The sequence below is a fragment of the Myxocyprinus asiaticus genome, chromosome 21 (genome assembly GCF_019703515.2).
Source record: "Myxocyprinus asiaticus isolate MX2 ecotype Aquarium Trade chromosome 21, UBuf_Myxa_2, whole genome shotgun sequence".
In the NCBI taxonomy this organism is placed as follows: domain Eukaryota; kingdom Metazoa; phylum Chordata; class Actinopteri; order Cypriniformes; family Catostomidae; genus Myxocyprinus; species Myxocyprinus asiaticus.
In genome coordinates, this window is record NC_059364.1 from 7,464,389 (window position 1) to 7,477,098 (window position 12,710).

At 37.8% G+C, this 12,710-nt stretch overlaps 2 protein-coding genes across 3 annotated transcripts in view; one reads left to right on the top strand and one right to left on the bottom strand.

The window, feature by feature from the left end:
• Positions 1 to 12,570, bottom strand: part of LOC127412201 (SPARC-related modular calcium-binding protein 2-like) — a 52,361-nt gene extending 39,791 nt beyond the window's left edge. The window contains exon 1 of one of the 2 annotated variants that reach the window (XM_051648393.1): positions 12,170 to 12,570. In XM_051648393.1, the coding sequence (XP_051504353.1) occupies positions 12,170 to 12,241 (72 nt within the window). In that variant the 5' untranslated portion in view covers positions 12,242 to 12,570. The remainder of the gene's footprint in view (positions 1 to 12,169) is intronic. The other variant, XM_051648395.1, reaches the window with a different exon arrangement.
• LOC127412197 (actin-binding LIM protein 1-like) overlaps positions 1 to 12,710 on the top strand; it is a 232,954-nt gene that overhangs the window by 212,854 nt on the left and 7,390 nt on the right. The window lies entirely within an intron of this gene.

Genomic DNA, 12,710 nt, shown 5'->3' on the forward strand with positions numbered 1-12,710 from the left:
TAATATATAATAGCTACATTTTTTTCACCCAAACATTTTTAATTTGCTTTTAATTTCCAAAACTCTGTCATTATTTACTCAGCCTAATGTTGTTCCAAACCGTATGACTTTCTTCTGTGGAACAAAAAAAGGAGAAGTTACGCAGAATGAGTCTCAGACACCATTCACTTTCATTGCATCTTGTGGAAAATGTATGGAAAATACAATGAAAGTGAATGATGAATGAAGCTGTCAGTCCTTAAAGGTGCACTCAGTAACTTTTGTCTTTGTGTCATTTGGACTTACACTGACTGAGTGCACCTTTAACATTCTGCCTAGCATATACCTTTTACTCCATGGAAGAAAGTCATGCAGGTTTGGAAGAACGTGAGTGTGATTAAATGATGACACATTTTTAATTTTTGGGTAAACAATCCCTTCAATATTATAGCCATTTTGCTTATCAAGTAAACGTATCTTGTTTTCAGAAAGTTTAGATATTTTTACTAAAAAAAAAAAAAAATATCTTGTGAAAATAAAGAAGATGAAGACAAAAAACAAAACAAAAAAACCCGTTTTTTTTTCAGTGTGCTCTTTTTTTCTCACCCCATCGCCCTCACTCCCTCTTGTTCTCCGCAGCTGTGACCCCGTGCCCCTTCCGCTCCGTCACTCTCCGCTCTGCTGTCAGGGAGCTTGCGGGAGGCGCGACAGAGATGTCAGGAAACAGATTGTACCCGGAGCGCTGCAGAGCGAATCCAAAATCATCCATGATGGTCATCTTACGACCATGGCCATTGGAGAGCTCACAATCCTCACAACGGGGCGGCTCAAACTCAGTCAAGCTATTGCTGAAGCGCTCTCGCAGCCAACACAATTCGATTTGGTCACAGTCAGTGTCCAAGACATGGACAAAACCAACACGACCACCACAGAGGGCTCATCACAGCCAAGATGTATTCAGCGTTTCAACACTTCGACAGATGAGATTGTCCAAACTAGACCCCACAAACCCAGACACAGCCAAATAATCGCCTATCAATTCAGCCTCAGCCAAACCAAGACACGTCCATTGAAAATCACCGGGGAATCTTAAACCACCCACGACAGCTGTCTGTATACAGCATCAACAGCTGGTCACAGAGACACCACAGTAGCACTAGAGAATGGCCAAAACCAGTCCAAATAGAGCTCAGATGCAGACGGCATCTTGAGAAGAGTGATGCGATGAATTGACATGGTATAAAGTTGCACTCATGACAGTTACAACCTTTTTATAAGAGTTGGGATCCAAAAAACGGTTCCCTTTAAAAAATAAAACACAGAAACTGAATGACTCTCATGGTTTTCGAATGAGCATTCTTCCGCCTAATGCACAGCAGCACAGGGCCCCATTAAAGTACCATGGGGGCCTGGGGCTTGAACATTTCATCATCTGACCACAAACGGCGATTTTTATATTTATCTCAGCTCTGTAGGTCCACACAATGCAGGTCAACAGGGCCAAAACCTTTGAAGCTCAAAAAGCACATAAAGGCATTATAAAAGTAGTCCATAAGACCAGTGGTTAAATCCAAATCTTCAGAAGCGATATGATAGATGTGGGTAAGAAACATACCAAAATTTAAGTCCTTTTTACTCTAAATCTCCACTTTCACTTTCAGATGTGAAAGTGAAACTAAACAGGCACCACATGTGGTTTTCAGATGTAAAAGTGAAAGTAGAGATTTATAGTAAAAAAAAGGACTTAAATTTGTATCTGTTTCTCACCCATGTATCATATCATATCATATCATATCATATCATATCACTTCTGAAGATATGGATTTAACCACTGGAGTCGTATGGATTACTTTTATAATGCCTTTATGTGCTTTTTGAGCTTCAAAGTTTTTGGCCCTGTTGACCTGCATTGTGTGGACCTACAGAGCTGAAATATTCTTCTAAATATCATTGTTTGTATTCTGCAGAAGAAAGAAATTCATACACATCTGGGATGGCATGAGAGTGAGTAAATAACGAGATAATTTTAATTTTTGAGTGAACTATTGCTTTAAGTGTCCTAACCAGCACGATTGCTTTGGTCAACCAGTTTCAACTGAAAAGCCAAGCTGGTCGACCAGTTTTCACCAAATCTGCCAATACCTCACTTTTGAGACATTAGGGACGTCCTCATTTAGAAAACCTTTACATTTTTAAAATGTATTCATAAATAAAGTAAATGCTGTTTTTATATATATATATATATATATATATATATATATATATATATATATATATATATATATATATTCTAAAACAACAAAAATCGTTTAGGGATAGAGTAATGGCATGTGTGTTAGGGAAAGTCTACTGTAATTACAATTAGCTACATATAAAACAAATCTATATGCTTTTTTATCATTCCTTCTCAAAGCAAGATCATTTTAGATGAATGGGAATGTAAGAGAAACAAAAATAAAAAGTGAGAAAGACAAAAAGACAGAGAGAAAAAACTGACATTTTTCAAGGGACCCACCAGCACACAAACCTAAAATCCTATTACCCCCTTTTGCCAGTGAGGCATTGTAGGACTGAAAGCAGTGATCCAGGGGAAAACCTCCAGCAGAGCGTGCATTGTGCCCAACAGAGGGCCACATGGGGGCCAAGGGGGCCCAGAAGGAAAGGGGTGCCTCCCAACCACAGACCCAGAGAGGCCCCTCACACCTTGGCCGCTAAGGGTCAATGGGGGCCCGGCAGAGAGTGAGAGAGCGTGTGCAGACGTGTGAAAGGGCCCCAACGGGGGCTTCCTGGGATTGCCTAGGCATCGTTAGTCTCCAGCATAGTGGAAAAGGAAGAAAGTGACAGCACAGAACCAGGCTATTAACTCAATCAAAGAGAAAAGCCTGTAATTGCTGTGAAAAATCAGCAAGAAAAGGGACAACCTGCTGGTAGTCATGTGAAGGATGGGGGAAAAAAAAGATTTTTGTTTTCGTCTTCTGCAGGTGCACAGTTTTGCGGATGAATATGGCATCATCTGAACGGACCCTGTTATGAAGTGACTGATATACAGTGGCCCCCAAAATGTATTTGGCCATTTAAGCTGCACATAAAGGTATAGTTCTCCTAAAAATTCAAATGTTGTCATCATTTACTCACCCTAAAGCCTTTCCAAACCCACATGACTCTCTTTTGGAACACAAAAGGATATGTTTGGCATAATGAAAGCCTCAGTTACCATTCACTTTGACTGTATCTTTTTTACATACAATAAATGTCAATTGTGACTGAGGCTGCCTGAAAATTCTACCTAACATCTCCTTTTGGGTTTCATGAAACTTATACAGGTTTCTTTCAGGGACATGAGGGTGAGTAAATGATGACAGAATTTTCACTTTTGGGTGAACTATCCCTTTAAAAATATATTAATTTCATTGCATTGTACAAAATATCAAGTGTGATTGAATTTAAAGAAAGATATCACAAGTACACTTTTCCCAAAATGAAGCTTGTTGGTTTTATATTATAAATCAATAGATATATTTCTTAAAAATAAGATAAAATATACTGTATTTGGACACTTTCTTGTTATGAAATGTTAGTAGAACATGTCCATAGTTATTGTGATAAACTACATAAACTGTGGTTACTCTGCTAGGATCCTATGTGAATTTGAGGGGAACTTCCTTCATACATCTGCAGTATGTATAACCGGTCCTGCTCGACCCACTCCGAGCGGGCTTTGAACCGGGGTCTCCAGCATGGGAGGCGAGTACGATAACGAGGAGGCTAAAGGCTACAGAAAAGTCTATTTCGCGATCGTTCACATTCTCTGCTGCTCTTTGGTGGAATGAACTTCCAACCTCCATACGATCTGCTGTTACCTTCTCAAGAACCAGCTGAAAACACATCTGTTCCACGAACACTCAACCAACCCACACTAATTGCACGTAATACTGCACTTAACCTGAACTTAATGTACAGAAAAGAAAAGAAGAAAAAAAATCCTTGTCTGTCTCTTTCTTCTGTGCTAGCATCTTTACTACTCCAGCCTCTGAGAACTTGGCTGTCCTATACTGCAGATGTTGTTAAACTTTGTATGACAAATTGCTTGTTATGTGTCTCATTTGTAAGTCGCTTTGGATAAAAGCATCTGCTAAATGACTAAATGTAAATATAAATTTAAATGTAAATGTACATCCACTAAAAACCTTAAAGGGATAGTTCACCGAAAAATGAAAATTCTCTCATCATTTACTCACCCTCATGCTGTCCCAGATGTGTATGACTTTCTTTATTCTGCTGAACACAAAGATTTTTAGGAGAATATCTCAGCTCTGTAGGTCCATACAATGCAAATGAATGGTGGCCAGAAATGTGAAGGTTCAAAAAGCATATAAAGGCAGCATAAAAGTAATCCATATGACTCCAGTAGTTAAATCCATATCTTCAGAAGTGACATGATCGCTGTGGGTGAGAAACAGATCCATATTTAAGTCCCTTTTTACTATTAATCTCCACTTTTACTTTCACATTCTTTTGTTTTTTTGAATTGTGGATTCTTTGTTCATATCACCACCTATTGGGCAGGGAGGAGAATTTATAGTAAAAAATACTTAAATATTGATCTGTTTCTCACCAACACCTATCATATCGCTTCTGAAGATATGGCTTTAACCACTGGAGTCGTATGGATTAATTTTATGACCCTTCATGTGCTTTTTGGACTTTCAAAGTTCTGGCCACCATTCACTTGCATTGTATGGACCTACAGAGCTGAGATATTCTTTTAAAATTCTTTGTTTGTGTTCAGCAAAAGTAAGAAAGGCATACACATTTGGGAGAATTGTCATTTTTGGGTGAAATATCCCTTTAAGATCAGTTGGTTCAAAGTAATAGCAAAATTGCCTCAGAAAAGTGAAGTTAGTCCTTGAGGGAAAAGTCTGACATTATTTGTTTACAGGTACCACTTGAGTTGATATTTTGTTATCAAATGCAATGAAATTCATACATTTTAAGAGTGGCTTAATTGTCCAAATACTTTTAGGAGCCACTGTACATGGATTTCAACAGAGAGGTATGGAAGGGATGACACATTGAGCAATTTAAAAATGGAAAATCACACAGGAATGACAAACAAAATGCACCTAATGCCACAGTGGGCTTTCTTGAGACAGTAATGCCAAAACTAAATTCACACCAAATCATCTCCCTGTCTCTTTTAGTCTGACACAACCAAAACATTTGCTTTTACCAGCTTTGTCTGTCTGTTACGTGCACAGCACAGCCTAAAATTAGGAAACCTCTGAAAAGATCACCTCCAGACACATTTGAGTCATACTGAAGAAAGCAAATGTGGGAAACAGAACCATTTTAGCTGTAATGGCTCTAATGATATTTAAAGGTACTTGGCACAGCAGAGTTATGAATGGGGTTTGATATTCATGTACATCTGCTTTACTGTAGCAAACAGAGCAGGCTTATTAAAGGTATCATGTCACACATGTTTTTGCATTTTAATGTATTTATATATATGCTGTTTTTGTTTTTTTTTTGTTTGTTTTTTTTTTTTGTGCTATTTAAACTCCCTCTTCTCATATGAAATGAGTAACACAGCTTACTCAAAGGCTGCGGTTTTGCAGTTGGGTCAACTATAGTTAGCACTGCCTCATATTTCAATAACAGCCTCTTTTCAAAGCCTGCATTACATTGCGACAAGCTTATAAAACTGTTATGGTCAGACTGAAATGATCAGGGACAGGACATATATAATATAATATAATATAATATCATAATATCATCTCACATCACAATGTAACATCAATTAACAGCTCTCAGATTAGCTTAATTGCTTACAACACATTTGTGTGTGTGTGTGAGAGAGAGAGTGAGGGTTTCCACTGTGCTGCTCTGCCTCCCACATTCCACTTTGCCAGGCTGTGTAAAGGGGAGTGTGATGAGATGACCTCTGACCCCCAGGTGAACTACCCACAGCCATTTGTTAACATTTAGTTGTAGAAGCATCCCTGCTCATCCTGTAAATAATGAGGAGAAGGGCGTCGGCCTGAGTTTTTCTCCGTAAATCACAGCGCTCAAATCCTGACACTGTGCATTCTTTCACATAATCCACTGCACTTGTGTTGGATAGATTTAGTCTTCAAATATTGTCTTGTAACCCTTTTCTTATGCTTCAGGATACGTCTCGCACATCAGTGATAGCTTTTCTGCTGGGATCAACACTGCAACCAACCTGCTCTTATGACAGCTCATAATAATCAGTACGAGATGGAAAAATTTTAAGAAATTGTACGAGTTGGCTCGTTTACTCCTATAGAGAAAAATAAACAAACCCACGAACTACTGTGTGTTTTTTTAGGTTTTTTTCTAAGTTTAACCCCTAGTCAATATCTAAATCTAACCATAAAATCTTACCCCTTACCAAAACCCTACACCTAACAATGTTTTAAATAGGATAATAACTTTTGTATACCACGGAAGAAAGAATATATTGGGATTTGGAACGATACGAGAGAAGCGTATTACAAGTTATTGACATGCATCAGTCATTTGTATTGCATAAATACCAAATTTGTTCGCAGATGTTACACTGTAAAAAATGTCTGTAATTTTAACAGTAAAAGACTGTAAAAATGCTACAGAAATAAATCGTTAATTGATTAACGAGTATTAACAGTAAAATATACAGTAAAAAAATTAATATATTTTAAAAGACAATACAGTGGTTTTTACAATAAAATGTTGTAAAAAGTATGATTTTCCTGTATAATTAATGGTAAAAATTTACATTGTTTAACAAGAGAGTACATGTACTTTTTACAGTAAATTATTGTTAAAATTACAGTAAAAAAGAGTAATCGGGCATTCCCACAATTCTCTGCATGATCCATTACTTTTCAGTATATTTTACGGGAATAGTTATGTTTCTTCTTATTTTTAATAAAACAGTACATACATTGGGGTGTACTGTTTAATATTTGATGTAGTTTAGTTGATGTTTACTGCATTATTTTAATTTCACATGTGTTACCCTGATGGTGTTTAGTGTTTGTGTGAGTGACACTGAGCACTGACTCTACATATTTATTGATCATTGCTCTTGAAAGGCCACTATTGATGAACTGCATGTCATCGTGTGCTCTTCTGTAATTACTGCGGTGATTAACAATACATTATAAAGTAAAAAGCAGATTTTTACAGTTTCAGAAGGCTATCGAGTTTATGATGTTTTTTTTACTGTAAATTTAACAGAATTGTTTTTTTGTTTTTTACAGTGCCATCGTGGTCATGTAAATTACAACAGTTTTAAACTGTAAAATGTACAGGTTGTTCTGTAAAGTTTTTTTTTACTGTATTTTTTACATAATTATTCTGGCAACCACAGCTGGCAGTTTTTTTTTTTTTTTTTAATTAAACAACAGGATTTTTTTTACAGTGTAGGCTAGCTAAAATTTGATGCCTGTATTGTAACGATTTGAAATTGTGTTTATTGATTGGTTAGTCTCTATGGGAATAAAAGTCGTTCCTTATCGTATGAACCAAGTTACGATATCTTATGATTTCGCCATCTCATACAAATTATTTCTAATTGTGATGAGACTATGTTGCGGCAACTCTTAAGCCAAAAATGCTGGCGACATTCACACACTCAGGGAGAATACACTAGAATGAATTACGCCCGCTAATAGTTCATTTCTTTGAATAATATATGTTTTAGCAACAAATTCACCAAAGGAAATTAACAAACTTTAGTGCTGAATACAATTTTGTGCAGCAAAATAAAATAACAAATAATGAAGTGGCTGGTTATAATGCTCTTTTTCTCCATTATTTGATGAATTACAGCTGCTATGATCAACAGAAAATGTACTACACAAACATCTCTTTTTAATAAAATTCAGTTTACCGCCTGCTTTCTGCGGGCAGTAATAGCACAATGTTAGTTGCAGCAGCCAAATAGCGCTGATTATTGTGAATAATGCAAACATTTATAAGCCTCATTTACATGGAAAGGAGGCATGTTCGCACTAAAGAATGACAATTACTTAATTTAAATATGCATGTCACAGCGCTATACCGGTGCAAATAGCGTCTGGTCGAGCTGTATTACGGGGGGGCTCGTGAATAAGGCCACATCCACACAAATCCGTTTTCATTTGAAAATCCATTGATTTTGCTACGTTTACGCCTCTCATTCACACAATGGAATGGCGTTTTCCTCCACAGAAAACACAGACATTCAAAAATGCTCTCTTTAACCACATACTTTGGAAAATTATTGCATTAGGAAACTGAAAACAGAGGTTTTAAACTTAAACAGAATAGTATGAATGTGGCCTGGGATGCAGGGTTGTGCACTGAAATACCGCATGCAAAAGTGGTGTAATCGTTTACAAAATTTGTCTCTACCTGTTCTCACCAACCGAGCCTGTCGACTGACTACAGATGAATCAGAGATCTCAGGACACTTGGCTTATTTAAACAAGGCTCTGCTGAAATGTTGTGAAAGCGAGAGGCTCGTACCTAAAGCCTTGCATGAAATAAACTCCCCTGTTTACTCAGTCTCAAATAACAGCATATCTGCCCATGCCACATAGCTGCCATCCCAGAAGGCCCAGCTGTTGCAGATGCCAACAGAGAAACATTGACAGCAACTGTATCACTGGCCACAGTGCTAACAGCCTCCATCAGCACCAAAATGGGTATGCCAGGCAAAATCTCTGCGGCTCAAAGACCAGAGGAAACTGGACTGCACAAAATTTACCTACTTATTCATGTGATTATGTAATCAGCCAATTGTGTGGCAGCAGAGCAATGCATAAAATCATTCAGATACGGGTCAGGAGCTTCAGTTAATGATCACATCAACCATCAGAATGGGGTAAAAATGTGATCTCAGTGATTTCAACTGTAGCATGATTGTTGGTGCCAGATGGGCTGGTTTGAGTATTTCTGTAACTGCTGATCTGCTGGGATTTTCACACACAACAGTCTCTAGAGTTTACTCAGAATGGTGCCAAAAACAAAAAACATCCAGTGAGCGGCAGTTCTGTGGATGGAAACGCCTTGTCAACAGAAAATGGCCAGACTGGTTTGAGTTTACTCAGAGCTGACAGAAAGGCTAAGGTGACTCAGATAACCACTCTGTAGAGTTCAGTGGGCAGAATAACATCTCAGAATTGAGGAGGATGGGCTACAACAGCAGAAGACCACATCTGGCACTCTATTAGGACCATAGTGTTCCTAATAAAGTGCTCAGTGAGTGTATGTTGTTCCAAACCTGTATGACTCTTACACAAAAAGAGTATGTTAGGCGAAATATTATTCCCAGTCACTTTTCAGTCTCTTTCATTGCATCCTTTATCCATAGTAGTGCATTTGTTCATGTTCCACAGAACAAAAAATGTCATATAGGTAAGGAACAATGTGAGGGTAAGTAAATGATGACAGAATTTATATTTTTGGGTGAACTATCCCATTAAAAACACCATGAAATGGCCAACCTCATCTCATAAAATCATGTTACTATACCAACATTTTAGCAAAATTATTTTTACGTGGCTAGTTGTACATACCACGGAAGTTTCCTGGTGAAATAAACATAAGAGGCGCTACAACAATGACAACTTTGTTTTTTTTTTTTTTTTTTTTTTTTACTCACATTTGCTTAGGTTATGTTTAGTTTTAAGTTTTAGGGTAGGGAGGTCGGTTTTGTTGATGTAAAACTCGATAAAGAATTAACCTTAAAAAACTCATCTATTTGGGAGAACATTTAACTCGCTTTTAGCACCACTCAGTGGACATTTCACCTCGGAACTGCCGCGATATACGTAGTAAACCACATATAATTTTGCAAATATGTCGCCACAGTCATGTGATTTTCATTTTAGGCTGGAAATGGCTTAACAAGTGCTGTTTTCTGTCCTGTGTTGACTTGTTTTCAGATGTTTGGCCCAGGCATATCGAAGGACTAAATAGCCCATAAGATTTTAGTTCCATCAGAGCCAGGAACCTACTTGCTAGTTGGTCTGTATTAGTGGGAGGGACATTTTCAATCTAGAGAGCATTTAATTAGACAAAAAAAAACAAAAAAAAAAAACAGTGTATTGCAAGATAAGTCAATAAAAAATTCTGGTTCAGTTTCTCATAAGAGAAAGGGTATATTTTAAATGCTTATATGCTATATATATACATGCTAAAAGTTAAGAGTAAACCAGCATATACGTAGATGGCCTCAAAGCTAATATGCATGTACTAATAGACAGTTTTGAGTTCATGGGGTCTAGAATTAGGATGTTCGTTCCTACAGAACTACAGAAACAAAACACATCTGTGTCACCCAAGGTTCTGTCCTTTAGCAATATGATTATCACATGCATTCAACAAAGAATACTGTCACGCATGAAATAATTAGTCCTTTTTTCTTTATTTCTTTGCATATTGTCTGTGCATTTAGGGAAAAAAACTAAAATGTGACCTCAAATGCAAATATTAGCTGCAAAAAACAAAAAAAAACAACAAAAAAAAAACATCCACAATTAGCTGCCAAGCACACATTACATACTAGATTTGTTGCAATCCCTGACAGGTACACAAATATTGACTATTGACCAACATTTATGGATTAGAAAGTGGGCCGTTTCCTGTCTCTCTATTGAAAGTGCAAACCCACTCAGGCATTCGGCAAGGGCTGACTTGGTTGGACATAAATGCCTGGGCTTCGTGGTCTATCAAAGCTGCTCTGTGTCCAAGCTCTGGATGGACCTGTGTGGGTCTGTCTCTCTCTCTCTCTCTCTCGTGGCCAGACGACACTTACTCTCTCACTCGGTTAATGGGGAGCGGCTTCCCGCAATCAGCGGCCCTAACCCTGTGTACACAGGCAGACGTCCATGTAGAGGCCAGCGACCGCAGGGAGGGGAGAAAATCTCACCAAGTTCCCAGCGCTCAGTGGGCAAAAATACCCAAGCCCCTGTCACACATAAGGCAAAGTATGGGGTGGGAGTGCACCTGTAGTGATTTACTGTACACACAGATGTGAAAGCAAGCTTGTGGAGCTCTGATTACCTTCTTGAAGAATTTAGAGTCTGAGAGTTCACAAACATCACCACTCCTGAGCCCAAATAGGATTCCCAAGATTGCTCATGTCATCTTACTCTAGTATCTGAGCTTCTCATTTTACAACACAAACACACAAGCACATACTGTATAAACAGCCAAGATGCTCTGCACCCAAATTTAAATCATCCTGTAATTATCAACCTTAAGCACCTGGCCTGTTTATTGTGTCCTTTGGCCAATAAACATGAATTCTGATTCTGATGTCAGGCTAATGTCGGACTGACCATAATTTACTACACAGTAAATTTGAAATTTGCTGTTTGTCTTTAACAAGCTATTTCTACCTTATCTGACACTTAAAATGACTTTTGTTAAATTACTTTAGTAAGTGTAACCTAATGTTGCCATGACTGATTCAGTCATATTAAATAGAAAAAATGTTGGACTAATATTAAATACCAGTTAATTAAGATGACAAAATAATGTGCATATGCATAAGCTTAAAAAGCAAAATGGATGACAATTCCAGATTTTAAAAGTCCAATGATTCAGAGAGACTTAGAATATATAAAACCCTAATAATAATAGGTCTGTTTTAAAGGAATAATCTGGGTTCAATACAAGTTAAGTTATATAGACAGCATTTGTTGCATAATGTTGGTTACCACAAAAATTTCTTTCGACTTGTCTGTCCTTTTCTTTAAAAAAAAAGCAAAAATCGAGGTTACAGTGAGACACTTACAATGAAAGTGAATGGGGCCAAAGTTTTGGAGGGTTAAAGGCAGAAATTTGAAGCTTATAATTTTATAAAAGCACTCAAATTAATTATTTTGTTAAAACTCGTGTTATTTGAGCTGTAAAGTCATTTAAATAATCATTTTAACAGTAATTTTAGGGTTTAGGGCTTGTTGACATTACATCAACATGGCCACAAAGTTGTAAATTTGGATATAACTTTACACAGAAAAGGTTAGTAAGCTAATTTATTGCACTTAAATCATGTTGACATGCATATTGTTTATGTATTATGGCTATACTTTTGAAACAGTGAGTATTTTAATGCTTACGGATTGGCCCCATTCACTTCCATTGTAAGTGCCGCACTGAAACCTAGTATATAAAGTGTTTGGTGACTCACCGTGAGCGCGGATAGTTTGTGCGCGTCTCCTGCGTAAAGAGCGCAGAGCAGCAGCAGGATCGAGACGCGCATCCTCAAACTTCTCCAGACGCACAAAATCCACAAAAACTCTTTTCCAAAGTGAAGCTTAATTCCTGAAATCCGGTCCTTCGCACTCTTGATAAGAGATATATCTGCAGTAGCGTTAGTGTGGAGTGTGTCCTGTTTTCCTCTTCGCAATCTGTGCGTAATGAAGTGAAGCGCTCTGTTTGGACTGTCCCGACTTTGCCTGTGTGCAGCTCCCTCTCTCTGAGTGTGTGTGTGTGTCTCCGCGCAGGTCTTATCGGATGCCCGTGCTGTAGTCGGGAGGTGAGTTTGTGAGGAATCTGTTAAAGATGCTGGTAGCTGAGGATTTTAAAAACTCTTCTCTGTCGTCTTATCCCCTCTCTCTCTCTCTCTCTCTCTCTCTCTCTCTCTCTCTCTCTCTCTCTCTCTCTCTGTTCTTTCTTTGCATGAACACACGTAAATCACTTACTGTTTGGGAATGAGTGATATCCTGTGC